The sequence below is a fragment of the Heloderma suspectum genome, chromosome 4 (genome assembly GCF_057233095.1).
Source record: "Heloderma suspectum isolate Gila_16-S chromosome 4, 16-S_ref, whole genome shotgun sequence".
Lineage (NCBI taxonomy): Eukaryota > Metazoa > Chordata > Lepidosauria > Squamata > Helodermatidae > Heloderma > Heloderma suspectum.
Genome location: NC_139461.1, coordinates 144,714,484 through 144,732,376, shown reverse-complemented (window position 1 = coordinate 144,732,376; position 17,893 = coordinate 144,714,484). Strand labels below are relative to the sequence as shown.

At 45.0% G+C, this 17,893-nt stretch overlaps 1 protein-coding gene across 2 annotated transcripts in view; it reads left to right on the top strand.

The window, feature by feature from the left end:
• The window catches only part of SORCS2 (sortilin related VPS10 domain containing receptor 2), a 220,225-nt gene that overhangs the window by 174,938 nt on the left and 27,394 nt on the right, over positions 1-17,893 (top strand). For both annotated transcript variants that reach the window (XM_084850779.1, XM_084850780.1), the window contains exons 14-19: positions 1,430-1,537; positions 3,225-3,345; positions 7,537-7,670; positions 9,331-9,459; positions 11,599-11,770; positions 15,460-15,646. In XM_084850779.1, coding sequence (XP_084706905.1) covers positions 1,430-1,537; positions 3,225-3,345; positions 7,537-7,670; positions 9,331-9,459; positions 11,599-11,770; positions 15,460-15,646 — 851 coding nt within the window. The remainder of the gene's footprint in view (positions 1-1,429; positions 1,538-3,224; positions 3,346-7,536; positions 7,671-9,330; positions 9,460-11,598; positions 11,771-15,459; positions 15,647-17,893) is intronic.

Sequence of the window (17,893 nt, the reverse complement as noted above, 5' to 3'; positions counted from 1 at the left end):
CAACATTATTATGAATGGAGAGTAACTAATTCATAATTCTGAAGGCTAGAAACAGCCCTAAAAATGCAGGCTAGATACTCGCTCCCCAACAGAGCACTCCACCAATGCAAATAAGCCCCATTCCAGCAGACAGGGAGTTGTAGCTCCAGCCCCCCGTTCTCCTTCTCTGGCCACGTCTCCCTGCTCATAAGGACAGGCTTCTCTGCTCCTGAGAACTTGAGACCATGGTAGATTGCTACTGCAATAAAGCCCTTATGCGCGTTTGTCCAATGCTTCCCAACCTGTTTTTACTGCAAGCAGTACAGAGAAGCAAAGCGACGTGACATCAGAGAAGCGACTTCACACATCAGAGCAGCTACTTCATACAACATCAGAGAAGCGACTTCACACAACATCAGAGAAGTGCATAATCATGGAGGCTAGTTACTCCCACTGGCAAAAAGGAAGTGCAGCATGATTCTGAAGGCTCAAAAGAGCACTCTAGTGCTTTGATGTGTTGGAAAGACAGGCTAGTTACTCTAGTTACCTAGGCTACCAATGTTATAGACAGGTGAAAGACACACCCCTAGGAACTCCCCGATCATACTGAATTTAAAGCAGAGGGATGGACACACAGCAGCTGAACTGCAGGGGAGCTGAATTAAAGAAAAACAACAGAGTAAAACTACTCTGCAAAAATGTGGCTTCCCCACAGGTAAACTCCAGGATGGCTGCAGAGTGGCCACAACATCATGTATCCCTAATGACTTTAAGCCTCAGCAGGATCAGAGAAAACCTCCCTTGTAGACGGGCCCCCAGAGCCTGAATTGGTCTGGAACAAATGCATTTTTGGGTGTCTATTGCAACCTGGCCATGTCTAGCATATTCTTTGTTCAAATATATTTCCAGAAAAAGGGTTGATGGGAAAAGTTGGATTCATTGCACTTGCTCATGCCTGAAACTGGGCTGCCAGAAGAAGTCACCAAAGCGGATGTTATCATGCTGGGAAAAGTATTTGCTCATGAACGGCAAAGCACTTTTCTGTGAGATTTCCTTTGAAATGCTTAACACTCATTGATTTCCTGGTGCACTGTGCAGGATGTGCTGTTCTATAAGGGAATGTGAAGATTCTGGCATTTCAGATTTGCATTCTGGAGAACTGATACAGCTGGTTTGAGATGTGGAGAAATAGCAATTCATTGGGATAAAAAACCTTAATAAACATCCATACAGAAAAGATGGTGGATGAGAACAGCTTGCTGTCTTCTCCCTGCATGACTTTTTGGGAATAGATTCGGAACATTTGCAAGTCAGCTGCTTTGGACTTTCCTGTAGCTTAATGAATTGCTACTAATGATGGTGATTATAATGATGATCAATACTTATTTTAAGCCCATTCTATATCATTTAGATCTGCAGTAAATAGCAAATTACATTGTTTTTTTTGCAGGTTCAGTGTAGATGAAGGCCAAACATGGAGCACTCATAATTTCACCAGTACCTCGGTTTTTGTGGATGGCCTACTCAGTGAACCTGGGGATGAGACTTTAGTCATGACGTAAGTAGTATTTAATGGATTAGCACACAAGCTGCATGGGAAAAGTTGAAAGTTTGCCAGAAAACCTATTACAAGATATTCTAAGAATGCAAACAATGGTAAGCTTGGATGCTGATCTTCAGTTTGGCATTGTTGACAATTAAACAGGTGACCAGATATGGCTGGATATATGCTTTTGTAATTGTGTGAAGGCTTCATAATTCAGTGTGATTATAGCATGGGTGCCATATGTTAGGGGTGCAGAACTGTTTTGGGTTGGGGGTCTGGACAGCCTCCTGCATCCCACCCACCATGAGCCAGATAACGTCAGGAGGTGTGGCCCCGCGTCCTGACATCCACCCCGCTTCTTTTTTCTTTTCTTTTTCTTTGTGCTGGAAGGATGCGTGGAACTGTGCCTCCTCCCAGCATGGAGAAAGAGACCCAGGCCTTCCTATGTCCCCTGAGATTGGAAGTAGCAGCAGGGATGCGGGGTGGCCTGGGCGCTGGGACTTGCCCATACGAGGAAGAGCAGCCATTCTCCCTGGCACGGGCACTGGGACTCACCTACTTTGGGGTGAAGGGGGGTCAGGCCAAGGCTGCCTGGCATTCCCGCTGCTCTCTCTGAGCTAAGAGAGGAGAGAGCAGCAGGGGTGTGTTTATTTATTTATTTATTTATTACATTTCTATACTGCCCAATAGCTGAAGCTCTCTGTACAGTTCACAGCAATTAAAACTACAAAGCACAGAATAAAAACAGTATAAAATACACAAGCTTAAAACTACAGTATAAAAATACAACCAGAATAAAACCTAGCAGCAATGCAGAGATTTAAAATACAGTAACACATTTGAAATGGCAAAGTTCAAAGACTATAACGCTAAAATGCTGGGGAAATAAAAAGGTCTTCACCTGGCACTTGAAAGAGTACAACATTGGCGTCAGGTGAACCTCTCTAGGGAGTTCATTCCACAGCCAGGGTGCCATAGCAGAAAAGGCCCTCTTCCTGATAGCCGCCCATCTCACGTCCTTTGGCAGGGGCTCCCAGACCCCTGAAGATGATCTCAGGGTCCGGGCAGGTACATATGGGAGGAGACGATCCATCAGATAATCTCCAGGGTTCCACTGCTGGTGTGTGCCAGCAGGTCAATCCCCGCTCTTAACTCCAATCTCAGACTAAAGATAGCAACGGGAATGCCCTCCAAGGAGATTCCGCCCTCCACAGGTCAGGGCTTGGAGCCTAAGCACCGCCCCCTTGAGGAATCCTGAGGATGTGTGGGGGAGGTTCTGTATCCCTGCCATGGATGGATGGATACATGCCTGTCTGTACATGTTGCATTCATCACATCCAAAATAGCCATGTGTGAGCCAGGCTCTGACTGCTGAGAATTCTGACGCTTCCCTACAGATAAGCAGAGAAGGCTGGAGGAGATCATAGAGAAGCACAGAGGGAAATGTGTCTCTGGCCATCTTCCATCCTGTGTTTTTTATCTCTGCTTATATCTCCTTTAGCTACGAAATGTCCATAGGGAGGAATAGGGACAATTAGCTGCTAGTATATGAAATTTGGCAGAAGACACTGAGTATTAGGACAATTTGAAAATATAACATGTACCTAACAGCCAAAAAAGAACTTCATTATTCTCTTGCATTTTATTCCCAGGCCTTTAACTGGAACCTCATTCTGAAGCTTTTGATCTTTCTTTTTAGAGTCTTTGGACATATCAGTTACCGCTCAGACTGGGAGCTCGTGAAGGTAGATTTCCGACCATCTTTTCCCCGAGAATGCACCAGTGAAGACTATGAATCATGGGACCTGACAAATCTACAGGTACAATGTCATAGAAAGAAGTCACCGTCCTGTTTGGTGACAGTGACCCGATTCAGATGTGATGCGAAAGCATCATTTTACATACATGAACTGTGATGAACCTCAGGCTCATGCACTGCCCTGCACTTCCATCGTTTGCATTTAATGGCGGAGATTTCAAGCTTCCAATTACAGTTTAGAACAAACTGAAGTTTCCATTTCATTAAGTTACAGGAAACTGGGTGCACACACAACAAGCTAGGGTATCAGTGTTGTTTGTTAACGAAGTAGGACATCAAATTACAGTCTCAGCCTGGTTTAATATCTGGTTTCTTAACTAAGCATAGTTTGTACAAACCACAGTTTCTCATATTTGGATGAACTGGGAAATTTTGGTTTGTAGTAATGGCAACCGGAACTTTTTGATTTCATCCTGTCATGGACGAAGGAGGGAGAAAGGGCAGGGGAGGACACGTAAGCACAAGGATCACCGAAGCTGCTGCATGTAACACTAAGGCTACAATTCTATACCAACATACCTGTCAGGGTGGACACTGAGCCCATAGAATCCCAGAGTAGTTCTGATTCGGAGGAAGAGCAGTCGCTCCTGGGAGAGGAGCGCGCCCCTTTTTCCCAGGGCCCGCAGCTGACAGAGATTCCTCCCACTGACATTCCTAGATTAGAAAGCAGTCCAGGGAGTGACCCAGCACCGATAGCAGACTGGTTGGATGCGCGGCGCAGATGCAGAGAGCGGCGCCAAATGGAGAGCGCGGAAAGGAGGCGTAGCGCCCAGTTGGCGCTCAAGGAACGGTTGCGCCCAGAGGATCCAAGGGAAAAGGGGAGGGATTCTCCCTGGTCCTTATATTCAGGGGTCTGCCAGTAATTGCCTTTCAAACAGGGACCAACTGTTCCAACTTAGGGCATAGGGATGCTGCTGCTCAGATCTAGTTGCTATCTGTAGAGTTATTAAGTTGTAAAAGAAGAATAAAGCTTTGAAAAGAATCCCTTTGTCTGTGTCTGGACTTGGCTACTGGATTAGACTGAGAGAGCCCACCAAGGAGCCCTTGACAATACCTGGGAGTACGTCCTGTTGAACTCAGTTAGACTTACTTCTGAGTAGATGCATAAACATGCATAGAATTACATGGTAAACCATGGTTTAGCATTATGTCTGAATCAGACCAGTGTGATAAACTATATTTTGGTTTCTAGATCTATGCCTTGTTTATTTCAGGAAATTATTGTTAGAAGTCATGCAGTACAGTGTAATACTATGCATTATTACTTAGAAATATGTTCTAATGAAGAGTCTGGTATTGTGTTAAATGTTTAACAGATTTAATGTGGCATAAGCTTTCATGAACCAGAGCCCATTTTGTGAGGTGCATGAAGTGGTAGCCTTGGGGGGTAGGCATATATCCCGAGCACAGAGAGAAGAATAAAAAATGATTTGTTTGTTTACAAAGTGAGGGCAAACGTCAAGCAATACTAAAAAATAACAGTGTGTTTCACAGTACAATGGAGAGCACAAATTTATACAGAATCCAATCAAATGAATATAAGATCCAAAAATCATGAGTGTGACCCACTCCTGATTAGTGGGAACTTTTGATGAATAAGCATGACAAGATCAATAGTTTGTTTGTTTTTTTAATCCTAAAGATGTGGTTACTCCTGGGGTTGGGAAATTGTGCAAAATAGATGTTTGAAATCACCATTGCTACTCCCACAAGGTACATAAGGGCGCAGTCCTATCAAGATAGATGGCCGCCTCCAAACTCGGAGGCGACCACATATCCAAAGCAAAGCAGGAGAGGCACGGGGAAATCGTTCCCTCTGCACCTCTCCTGCCCTGCTATTTTCCTCTAGACAGCTGTTTTCGGCTGTCTAGCCACAGGGGGCCCGACGGGGAGAGGAGGCTGCTGTATGACACATTGGATGTGTCATACACACACCTCCGCTCTCCCTGCCCCGGAACACCCCCCGAAACGCCCCTTTTCAGTCGCTCTGCGCTCCTCTTCTGAGTGTGGGGGATGGGGCTTCTCCATGCTGCCGCTGAGGCAGCATGGATGTGGGGGAAGGTCAGTTTTCCGAGAACCGACCTCAGAGCACGGGCTCTGAGATCGGTTCCGAAAAAACAGCATATCCTATGGCCCCCTAGACAGTGTCTAGTGGCCATAGGATTGCTCCCCAAGATGCTTATATTTCATGCATTTGAAAATGGGTTGAAAATTATATCCATGATTTATTATTAATGTGTCACTGTGCCTCATTTTTAAGCCATGTGTTTAAGAAGTGGGAATAACAGGTTTACAGGACACCTTTCATAGAGAGAGGCTCTACATTACTGAAGAACTGGTAAGTGAGGATTTACCTCACAATGGGTGAGTTCACACGACAAGATAAGCCACCCTACAAATAAGCTACACAGTGTAGGTTATTTTTGGAACAACCCACAGTGTACCCAACAGACGATTGGGCTCACCGTGGGTTGTTCTCCCCCTCCTTCCCCCTCATCCTCCGCCCATCTTGTCTGCTTGTCCCATGCCTTTCCCCACTCCAATCACGACCCCATTTTCATTCCCCAGCTTTTAAATTTTATTTTTCACCCCTCACGATTTGTGAAAATGGGGGCGTTGTGTATATATATATTGTTTATTTTTTCAGCCCCAGGAATTTGTGCAGTTGTCTTCATGATTGGGGTGGGGGGTCGGTGTTTCACAGTTGTGCAAGTGCGCACTTGCGGCTGTCAAATATATATAGCCTTGCCTTCTCAATGTCCTTGTATGTTTTACCTGTCAAAGAGAAGGCAGTGCATGATGAAACATACAAAGAAATTTACAAGATGAGACTGCATATAGGCTGATTTGACAGTGACAGGTGACAGTGACAGGTCAGGAAAAGGGGACGAGATCGGTCACATAGCAAGGTGATCCCCAGGGTTTTAAATGTTGGGCTGGCACTTGTGGGTACCCTGCTTCCATTCCACATTTCCTTGAGTCTCTAGCAAGTCCTTTTAAGAAACATCTACTCTCCCTCACTTCTCACGGCTTCCATTCACACTAACTGCGGCCGAAAGGGGAGCCCCAAAAAGCAGGGAGAAAGTGTCAGCTATGGTCTTGTCATGAACAGGTTGAGGTTTAGACTACCTTTATCTCTCAGCCTCTGCAGAGGTGTCAGAACAGTCCAGTTGGTCTGCCTCTAAAGACTGATGGATCGAGATAGTTTCCTGGCAGCTCTTGGAGAGTTTTGGCATGGCTGGCTGAACCCCCCTGTCCAATCAGGAATGCCTTGGGCAGTAGACATGATCACACCTAGACATCCTCTCCCACTTACTATAGCCACGTCAGAGATAAGGGAGAAGGTGCTCTCTCAAGTATCTCAAGCATATGGAGGGCAACAAAGATGATCAGGGGACTGGAAACAAAGCCCTATGAAGACAGACTGAAAGAACTGGGCATGTTTAGCCTTGAGAAGAGAAGAGAAGACTGAGGGGAGATATGATATGATATGGAGATATGATAGTGCTCTTCAAGTACCTGAAAGGTTGTCACAGAGAGGAAGGCCAGGATCTCTTCTTGATCATCCCAGAGTGCAGGACACGGAATAATGGGCTCCAGTTACAGGAAGCCAGATTCCAGGTGAACATCAGGACAAACTTCCTGACTGTTAGAGCAATACGACAATGGAACCAATTACCTAGGGAGGTGTTCAAGACGAGACTGGACAGCCATCTGTCAGGGATGCTCTAACTTGGATTCCTGCATTGAGCAGGGGGTTGGACTCGATGGCCTTGTAGGCCCCTTCCAACCCTACTATTCTATGATTCTATGATTCTATGATACCTGTGTATATAACAGTTACTATAGTCTTCATATCCTCATCATAACAATTTTCTGCTCCAAACGACAGAGTTTTCACTCACAGTTCGTGTTTCTCAAGTCCACAAAACCAAGCACAAAACCAAGTGTACCATCTTGTGAACTCATACCAGAAATGGGGATAATAGGAAGGAAGAAGTCTTACCTGATGGCTGGCCTTTCTGTGTTAAGAAAGATCAGTTCATGCAAGTTGCATGTGAAATGCTTTTCAAATTCTGTATAGCTAAAGCCAAATTAAAGGTTTTGCTGAATTCTGAAAACTGCTACAAATGTTTAATTCAGTGTAGCACACATATGTGGTAGTTATGAGAGTTAACGTTTTAACATTCAGGGTGATCGCTGCATCATGGGTCAGCAAAGAAGTTTTCGGAAGAGGAAGAGTTTGTCATGGTGCATTAAAGGAAGAAGTTTTATGTCGGCACTCACTTCCAAAGTTTGTGAGTGTAGCCCTCCGGATTTCTTATGGTGAGCCTTTCTGTAGGTTTTTGTGGTGGTTTAAACCTAGATATTCTGTATGCGTCTTGGATATACTGGAAACTCTATATTCCTTAACAAAAGAAGTTGTTTTGCTCTTGTTTGAAAGAGAACATTATTTCTAACTTTGTAGGGGTGTGTGTGTGGGGGGGGATAGTTAGCCAATACTTTATTATTTATTTAGAACAAATAATACTCCACCTTTCAGTCCCAAAAGACCTGCACAAGAGCTTAAAAATAGATTTTAAAAATAATCTACAACACTTGAAAAAAGTGTTTGCCTAAAATAAAGTGTAGCATCAAAAAGAACATCACATATTCACCAGCAGCAAACATTAATTTGTTTCACTATGTGTCAAGGGGTGACCAATGATTGTACCAGGGGGACCTCCCTTGGGAGGATGTTCCATAACTGTGAAGCTATGGCTGAATAGGCAGTGATTTATGTGCCTACCTGGCTTACTTACTGAGGGTGGTGGAACATGGAACAGACTCCTCAGTTACTGATCTGAGTGCACAGGTAGCCACATGTGAGATGAGCCTGTCCTTTAATGGTCAAATGTAGCTCACTGAATTGGGCCAGAAATGAATGGTAACTAATGCAGATGGAATCATATTGGAACTATATGCTTTGTGCAGCAAACACACATTTTAGATGGAGTTCAGGTTTCTGCACATAATTTCTTTTCTCTTCCACTTTAATAATAAATCAGTCATTTAACATTCCTTGCACCTCCCCATCCTGCATGTAACATTTTGTTTTATTAAAATCATCCTCAATTAACCTGAAAAAGGATGGAAGGTCCACAAGGACATAGAGAAAAAGATCATACGCCACATGTCATACTCTACAACTATCAGTTATGGGAACAGATCTTCAGGACCATTTGAACCCAATTCCCGCTCCAATTAATTCAACCTCAGGTCAACACTGAACTCATCACATGAAAGTTAGAATCCAAGCCAGCTAGAATACATTAGAGTTTTGCAGGTGATTCCAATGAGACTTGGATTGCATTTATAATGTGCTGACAGTGGGCATGTACCAACTCCTGGGCTCTGCATGGAGAGGACTCTACTGGCACAAATGATCCTGGCAGCACCTGCACTTACTCCATGGGGACCAGCACGACTGTGAAGCCCACCCCACCAAGCCACCACCATGTTAAGACTGTTCTGCTCGAGCAGGCCATGGCACTGTGCTAACAGCAGTCCTTTTTTATGGGAATCCTGCTGCCCTTCCATAAGCACTGAAGGGCCATTCCATGGTGGTGGGACACAGGCCTCCCCAGGGATGTTGTACTTACCAGACTGCACCCTGAGGGTTTGGAAGGAGCTTGCAGGTGACAGGCAGCACAGCTGCTTTGCGGCCTGCTGTGTCCTGAGGCTGCATTCTGGCTTCAGGGCCCAGGAGGCTCCGTAGATGGTAACTACACGATAGCTGTGGGACCCATGCACACCTGGCATGAGATGCCCTCCCAGTGGGGTGCAAAAATTGTCCGCTGTGTACTTGCACTCCCCAGGCCACATACAGTACGGATCGCTCATATCTAAGATTAGCAACGGAGTCATTTTTCATCTGCGCAACTCCTGAAAAACTCTCTGCAATGTTACTTCTCTTGAACAATTAATTTTTGTTGTTGTTCTGTAGTGATTATGGGTTTGAGCGTTCAGCACTGCCAAAATCTGAGTCTAATATGTGCTTTGCTGACTTTTGGTTTAACCCTGAAACTCCTCCTGAAGACTGTGTCTTGGGACAGGCCTACAGAAGCAGCACAGGGTAAGTAGTATTTTGCTGTGAAAAGTAGCCCTGCCTTCCTCCCTTCTTTCCTTCCTTCCTTGTATTAATTGCCTTTCTAAACAGCAACTCAAGAGTTGATAATCCCTGACTAAATAAATATATTGGTTTTTTGAGCACTTTTAATGTGGAAAATGTCTTCCAGTTCATTTCACCTGAACGGGTTATGTCACATTCTTATTCTACAGGTGAGTATCTTAAGGTGTGGAAGAATTACTTTTCCCTACACTACCCACAGAGTTCATGGCTAAGCAAGAGTGTGGCCCATCCAAGCCATCCAGACCAAAGCCCATCCCTTATATCCACTGGACAAATTGGCCTTGTAGTTGCTGAACCATATTTGGATCTCTCTGGCATGCAGAGCATACATTTGATCTCCTCACTGACATCCTTATAAGAATGATGGAAATTCTTTAGGATTAGAGGGCATCATCACTCACTTCATGCACTCTTGCAAACCAAGGAAGAAAACTCACATTTTGAGATGAGAAAAATCTTAATTGATACCTTTGAAAGCAATTTATCACATATTTCAATAACAGTAATCTTTCTTTTTTTCTTTCATAAATTATCTTTCCACTATAAATAGTACACAAGGTTGCTAACAACAACAAAATATAAGATAAAATATAAAATTATAGTTAAAACATAAAAGCAGATCAGTTAAAACTATATCAATACAAAAGAAATAAACAGCACCCATCAGTTAAAATCTACTTAAGCACCCATCTTAAAAGCCAAACGCCTATCTGAATAAAAACATATTTGCCTGCCACCACAAAGACAAGAAAGATGAAGCTACCTGATCTCCCTTGGCAGGGAGTTCCAGAGTTCAGAAGCAACTGCCACTTGTGTTCCTGCATAATGTGCCTGTGATAGAGGTGGGACAGAGAGAAGAGCCTCTCCTAAGGATCCTAAAACCTAAGCAGGCTCATATGGGAGAATGTAGCCTTCCAAACAGCCTGGTCCCAACTCATGTTGGGTTTCACTGGTCAGAACCAGCACCTTTGAGTTATGCCTAGAAATGGACCAAAAGCCAGTAAACCTTTTGTAACCACATGCTCCCTATAACCAGCCCCAGTCAATAGTCCGGCCGCATCATTCTGAACCAGCTGAAGCTTCCAAACACTTTTCAAAGGTAGCCCCATGTGGAGTGTGTTATAGTGGTCCAAACAGGATGTAACTGAGGCATGTGTCACCATGGCCAGATCTGTAGTTGCCTCCCTCAGTAGAATCGACGAGGACTAACATTTGAAATGTATGGCTTTGTGGTGTGTGGTGTTGAATCTGGGTGCATGAAATGAGCTGGAGTTTATCATTCACTCACGTCTAGTGTTGATAGATTTTGAGGGGTTATGTTTATTGGCTCCGTTTCAGTATCCATGTGAATACCACAGACTCCAAAATGAGAAGAGGTCTAAAAGGTCTCTAGGCCCTGGTGCTTGCTCCACCCACCACACCTTGGATCAGGCCCTCCCCAACATCCGTAGATGACTCCATTAGGGTGACAGGAGCAGTAGAGAGGGCCCAATCTGTTCCAGGAGGAAGGGTGTGCAGCAGCTGCAGCCCTCTCCTACTCTTCTTCCCCTGCTATCCAGGGGCACGCTGCCTCTGGAGATTCCACAGAGACATAGACTTATGTCTAATCCTCTTTTAAAGCCATCTAAACCAGTGGCCATCTCCCTATCAAGTCACATCAAAATCCATAAGTTGCCACAACATTTGCCACCAGACTGATAATTCTTCTGTTATCTCTGCCTTGCCTGTTCTTGGAACTGACTTTGGCTTGGCTACCCAACTACAAATCAGTCTCATCCCTGAATCAATCACTTTGGAGCAATGCAGTACTGTCTGCCTGGCTTCCTGATCAATAGATTGTCTAATTCTGTGGGGAGGTATCAGACCCCTCCAAGTTGTGACATGTAGGGTTGGATCCAAACTTAGTAATATTTAAAGTAGATCCATTGAAATCAATAGAAAACTAGACGTGGCAAACTTAAGTTCCATCTATTTCAGTGGGTCTCCTCTAAGTATGACTGTTTGGATCCAACCCCTTCTGTGTTTTAATGTTCATTCCTGTTCTGCACTCAGATATTCTCTCTTGTTTGCGTTTTCCAATAGGTATCGTAAAGTTATATCTAATGTATGTGAAGGCGGTGTGGATTTGCAGCAAAATGAATCTCAGCACCTGTGTCCACTGATGGCTCCCAAAGGACTGCAGATAAGCATCAAAGGGGAGAGCCTGGCCATTAAGCCTGGAGAAGATGTCACTTTCATTGTCACACAAGATCAGGTAAATAACATTCGCCGTCTATGTATTATTTGTCTCTGATCTGAAGTTGGAAAACTGCATGTCAGGAGTGCAGAACCTTTTTCAGCCTGCGGGCCAAATCCCATTTTGGATAGGCTCTCGAGGGTTGCATTCCAGTGGTGAGCAGGGCCAAAGGCAATAGTGGGCTGGCAGGAAAATCCTCTCTCCCAACCCGATTCTTACGTATTTATAGTAGGGAGCATGTCTACGCACAAATAGGCAGGGCAGGCCTCTGTATGTCTGCTCACAAATACGCAGGACAAGCCTCTGCATGTCTGCTCAGAAGTAAGCAGGACTGAACCACTCGGTACCACATTCAAATAGCACCCCAAATATCAAGCCTCTAATGTTTACTCAGAAGTGAGCATGAGTGTCATATCTATTCACAAGTAAGCAGGGCAAGCTTCTGCATTACTTAGAAGGAAGCAGGATTGAATCACTCAGCATCTTCCTTCAGGAAAGGAACCCATCTATCCACCTGTCCTGCTCCAGGCCCCCATGCCAGAAACCCTGCAAGAGCAACTAAAAACATAAAGGCCACTCCAGTCACATGCACAGGAGGATGGTTAAGGCCATGCTAGGTCAGCCAAACCCTGACAGTCAGAATCACTGTCTGGTGATTCTGGAGCACACTGGAGCATTCTAAGGCCTCCTGTGAGGCCGTGGCAAGGCACTTTGCAGATAAAATTCATCACATTAGGAGTGTTATTCCATGCGCTGTGGTGAGCAAGAGGCAGTCTGTGGCAAACTGGTTTTGTGGGATTGGTTCCAGCTTCTTCTTTCAGATGAAGTGGACAAGGTGCTTTCATATGTAAGGCCGATCACCTGCTTACCTGATCCTTGCCCATCTTGACTCATTATGGGCTGCAGAGAGAGATTGGGTGAGGGGATCAGGGCGGTGGTGAATCCCTCCCTTGAGGAGGGAGTGATGCCATCAGCCCTCAAGGAGGCGGTGATAAGACCACTCTTAAAGAAGCCCTCCTTGGATCCCCAAGTTCTGAACAACTTTCACCCAGTCTCGAATCTGCCATTTTTGGGCAAGGTGATTGAGCGGGTGGTGGCGATGCAGTTGAAGGCACACTTGGAAGAAGCCGATTATCTAGATCCATTTCAGTCGGACTTCAGGCCTGGGCATGGGACAGAAATGGCCTTGGTCACCTTGGTGGATGATATGAGGAGGGCTCTGGATAGGGGCGAATGCTCCTTCCTTGTTCTCCTCGACCTCTCAGCGGCTTTTGATACCGTCGACCACACTGTCCTCCTGGACCACCTGGAGGGGTTGGGCATTGGAGACACTGTATTGCGCTGGTTCCGGTCCTTCCTCTCCGGTAGGTACCAGAGGGTAGCACTGGGAGAGGAGGTTTCGGACCCGTGGCCACTCACTTGTGGGATGCTACAGGGTTCCATCCTCTCCCCGATGTTATTTAACACCTATGTGAAGCCACTGGAGGCTATCATCAGGAGGTTTGGGGTGTGGTGTCATCAATATGCAGATGACACGCAGCTCTACCTCTCGTTCAAATCTTCACCAAGGTTGGCCGTAGAATCCCTGTCCAAATGTCTGGAGTCGGTGAGTGGCTGGATGGGGAGGAATAAGCTGAAGCTGAACCCTGACAAGACCGAGGTACTTTTGGTGGGAGACAAGAGGAGGTTGGGGGATGTTGACCTGGTGTTGAATGGGGTATGGCTACCCTTGAAAGACCAGGTCCACAGCCTGGGGGTCATTTTGGACTCCCAGCTGTCCATGGAGGCTCAGGTGTCAGCTGTGAGCCGGCTGTATCAACTCCATCTGATATGGCGGCTGCACCCCTGCCTTCCCGACCATCTGCTCCTATTGGTAGTACATGCCCTGGTCTCCTCTCATTTAGACTACTGTAATGTGCTCTACGTGGGGTTACCCTTGAAGATGGTTCGGAAGCTGCAGCTGGTACAGAATGCGGTGGCTCGCCTGATTAAAGGCAGCCGCCGGCAAGATCACATCACTCCAGTGCTGAAGGAGTTGCACTGGTTACCAGTTGTTTTCTGGGCCAAATTCAAGGTTTTGTTTTTGACGTTTAAAACCCTATATGGTTCTGGCCCAGCCTATCTTAAGGAGTGACTCCAGCAACACCAGACAGGCCGCTCAACAAGATCAGCCTCGGATGCCCTTCTCTTTGTCCCATCAGCCAGGACAGCTAGACTGGTGGGGACAAGGGAGAAGGCCTTCTCTGTGGTGGCCCCCACTCTGTGGAACTCCCTCCCTAGGGAACTCCGACATGCCCCCTCTTTAATGAGCTTCTGCCGGGCATTAAAAACGTGGTTGTTCAGGCAGGCATTTGGGGTGGGTTAGGGTATTTTTAGAAATATGGTGTTTTTATTGTAGAATTTTATTGTTTAAAACTGTTCTATTACATACTTTGTACATTGCCCAGAGTGGCTGGGTGACCGGCCAGATGGGCGATCAATAAATGTAATCAATCAATCAATCAGGGTGCGTGGTTTCCAACTTCTGCTGCAGTCCTCAAAGTGGTCAGTCCTGTGTACGGGGAGAAGCTTTCCCTAACAAGGTGCCCTCCAGATGTTTTGGACCGCAACTCCCAGCATTCCTGACCATTGGCCATGCTAGCTGGGGCTGATGGGAGTTGAAGTCCAAAACATCTGGAGGGCAAAAGACTGGGGAAGGCTGATCTAAGAAATTACTGAACCATCTTCTGAAAAGAAACAGAAAGGATTTCCTCAGGCAGGGAACAGTGTCTTTTTATGAATCCTTTCTCAAGCTAGATCCAAAATCTCAGTGAAATTAACACTCTGTGGGGATGGTGAATTGTCAGATGGATCAATCTCTTTCTAGATTGGAGAGAAACCCTGGGCTAGTTTTCCCCACCATTTATCCCAAACTTTGAGGGAGGCAGTTACTAGTGGGTGTTCTCCCTCTGGGTTGTTGAAGTCTGGCTCTTTGTTACCTTGACCGTTTATGGGCCCAGATAAAGTCTGACAATAGGTGTTGCCATTTATCCATTTCAGAATCTGACAGATAGATTGGTAGAGTTTAGAATAAGAATAAGATCTGTTAAAAGATACTTCTCCAAGACACTGAAATCCAGGCAAATCAGGATACACTTTTCACTGCCCAGTCTTTTAGACTCTTGGATTGGAACTTCTCTGATTTTTCCAGATATGTCAAGAGAAAAATTAGAAAAAACCCAAACTAGTCTGATCAGAAGATTCACCCATCGCTGTTTTTCAACACAAACTTAATAAACTTGTATGCTCTTTACTTCCAACGTAACAGAGACAAGCAGGACTTCCTCTCCTCAGTGCACAGATTTTGATATGATTGGGGAGTGGAGATTTCCACCCATTCTGAGGAGGGTGTTTGAACCCTCAGGGTTCAAATGCAAGGCAAGCTGGGTCAAATTCCTGTGACATCCCCTAGTTACAAACAAACAGGCACTCCCACGAAGTGAATGCCGAACAGGCAGAGATTGGACTTAAGCACTATCTTATTTATTATTCAAATTATCTCTCACATTGAATCGGTTTATTTAATAACTGTGTGTTACAAGAGATAAAAGTGGTCACCTTCAACACAGTCCATAAGAACTGTCAGTAACATACTCCTGATGTCTAATGTTGTTTGTTTCCCATTGTCAGTTTTTGTGATGGGGCTGAATATGTTGTTATTTTCGTAGGGGGATATTTTAAATACCAAGTACCAAGTGAACCTTGGTGATGGCGTTAAGGCGATATATGTGAACCTCACATTGACAGGTGAACCCATCCAACACCGCTATGCGAATCCTGGGGTTTACCATGTCTCAGTGGTGGCAGAGAATGCTGCTGGCGAAGATGAAGCAGTTGTGATGGTTCAGGTCCATTGTAAGTCTTGATTTCTTTTCCCTCATTTTTCTCTAGTCCTCTGTCGTCATTGTCACTATTAGTACTAGTAGCAGAACTAGGATGGCGGGAGTTCAGTCTTACAGTTCCTTAGCCATCAGTGGAGTTCTAAGAACTGAGACTCTGATCTGGATTTGGCCACCAAACTGCTCTTGCTTATTAACAGAAGGTGTGTCTGTGTCAGAGGGGAGGGGTGCTTATTACACTTTGCTATGAAGCAGCTTGGCAATCAAGGCTGTTATCTAGGTGGGAAGATATAGGAAATGGATGCACATGGGGTGATTTCTGCTGGCTTCTGGCACATTCACTCACTACGCTAGATTCCTGATAATGGCTTAATTTTACACGTGCGTGTGTGTGTGCGTGTGTGTGTGTAAGTTTAAAGAAATGTATTTATTTAAATTTGCACATATATACATATAAATTAGCATGTGCAAATGTTATGACAATTTGTGGGCCTGGGCCCCACATCTTTTTAGTACCTAGCAATATATCATGGAAGGGCAAGAAGGGGGAAAGGGCAGGAATTCCAATTGCCATTTAAAAAATATTGCCCAATGCCACGTTGGTATCATTCATATTTGTGATAACCACACCTGAAATATAAAGAAAGCATCAAAATATATTGGGTGGGTGGCTGGCCCTCTTTTTGTTTTTGATCTTTTGCTCTGATGCTACCAAACTAACTCTGGGATGTAGAAACAGATACATTCGTAGCACCAGATCTTAGTACCGGCTCCAAAATCCAGCAGGCACATCCAGTCTGCTTCTTACACCAATGGTTGTCGCTATACCACTACGATCTACAAAAATACATACATAAAAAGAAGGGGAGGCTTGCATTGGGGAGGGCCACACTGCAACCACTCAGGGAGGTGTTCTCACAGAGGTGCCCACACGGTTGGGTTCCAAGAAGCGGTGTTGCTAGGCCTGGGCTCATGGGACCCAAGACCAGAATCTATTCCCTGGGGCCCCAGATCCATCCTCCGCAGTCCTAAGAGTCCATTGGTGCCAATGGAACTTTTTTCTTATCTGCCATGCAAGGGGGCAATTTTCAAGAGGAATTGTAGCTGGGGAGGGAAGGGTTAACTCTCTCCTCCCCACATGCTGCAACATCCTCCCCGCCCCCCGCAACATTTTCCTGCGCTGCAATTAAGCTTAGGAAAAAATGTCTTGCATTGATTTAGGATGATATGGGGCAGGGTAGAAATTAATTGAAGAATTTATAGTATTTGAGATTATTTGGATGAAAAATTAATCGGCTTGCTTTGCCTCCTGTGAAATTTAAACAAATCCTAGTAGTTTATTTCTGCATTTGCATATATATATATGGTTCCGGCCCTATATGGTTCCGGCCCAGCCTATCTTAAGGAGCGCCTCCAGCAACACCAGATAGGCTGCTTAACAAGATCAGCCTCGGATGGCCTTCTCTCTGTCCCATCAGCCAGGATAGTTAGACTGGTGAGGACGAGGGAGAGGGCCTTCTCTGTGGTGGCCCCCACTCTGTGGAACTCCCTCCCTAGGGAACTCTGCCATGCCCCCTCTTTAGTGAGCTTCCACCACGCATTAAAAATGTGGTTGTTCAGGCAGGCATTTGGGGTGGGTTAGGGTATTTTTAGAAACATGATGTTTTTAATGTAGAATTTTATTGTTTTAAACTGTTTATATTATTGTACATTGCCCAGAGTGGCTGGGTAACCAGCCAGATGGGTGATTAATAAATTAATTAAACCAACAAACAAATAAATACCAACAAATGTAAATTTTATGCATACTTGTTTCCTATGGGCCTGGGCCTCAAATCTGTTAAGTGCCTGGTTTCAAGTGTTTGCCATACTACAAGTGTGTGCATGCATTAATTTCTCTTCTGCTGCATTCACCAACCTGCTTAATTCCACAAATACTGTTCATTCAGGCCATACTATACTCCCAAGGTAGATGTGTGTGTTCAGTGCTTTTGAACAGGGTTGGGAAATCCACTTACTTCTTCTAAATAGCATTAAGCCAACTCTTCAGGTTTCTGATTTAACATTTCAATAGGTATCAAATATTCAAGGCAATTTATTTTGAATGAGAGTTACTTCCTTAGTCCATTTTTTGTATGTTCTGTCAAACCCTGCAGGAAAGTCGTTAGCCACATGGCGTTGGCCATTTACCTCATCCTCTTGACGCTGTGGTCCCTTGGATTTGCCTGAAATGGATTACTAATGTCTCGTAGCACTCCAGGGC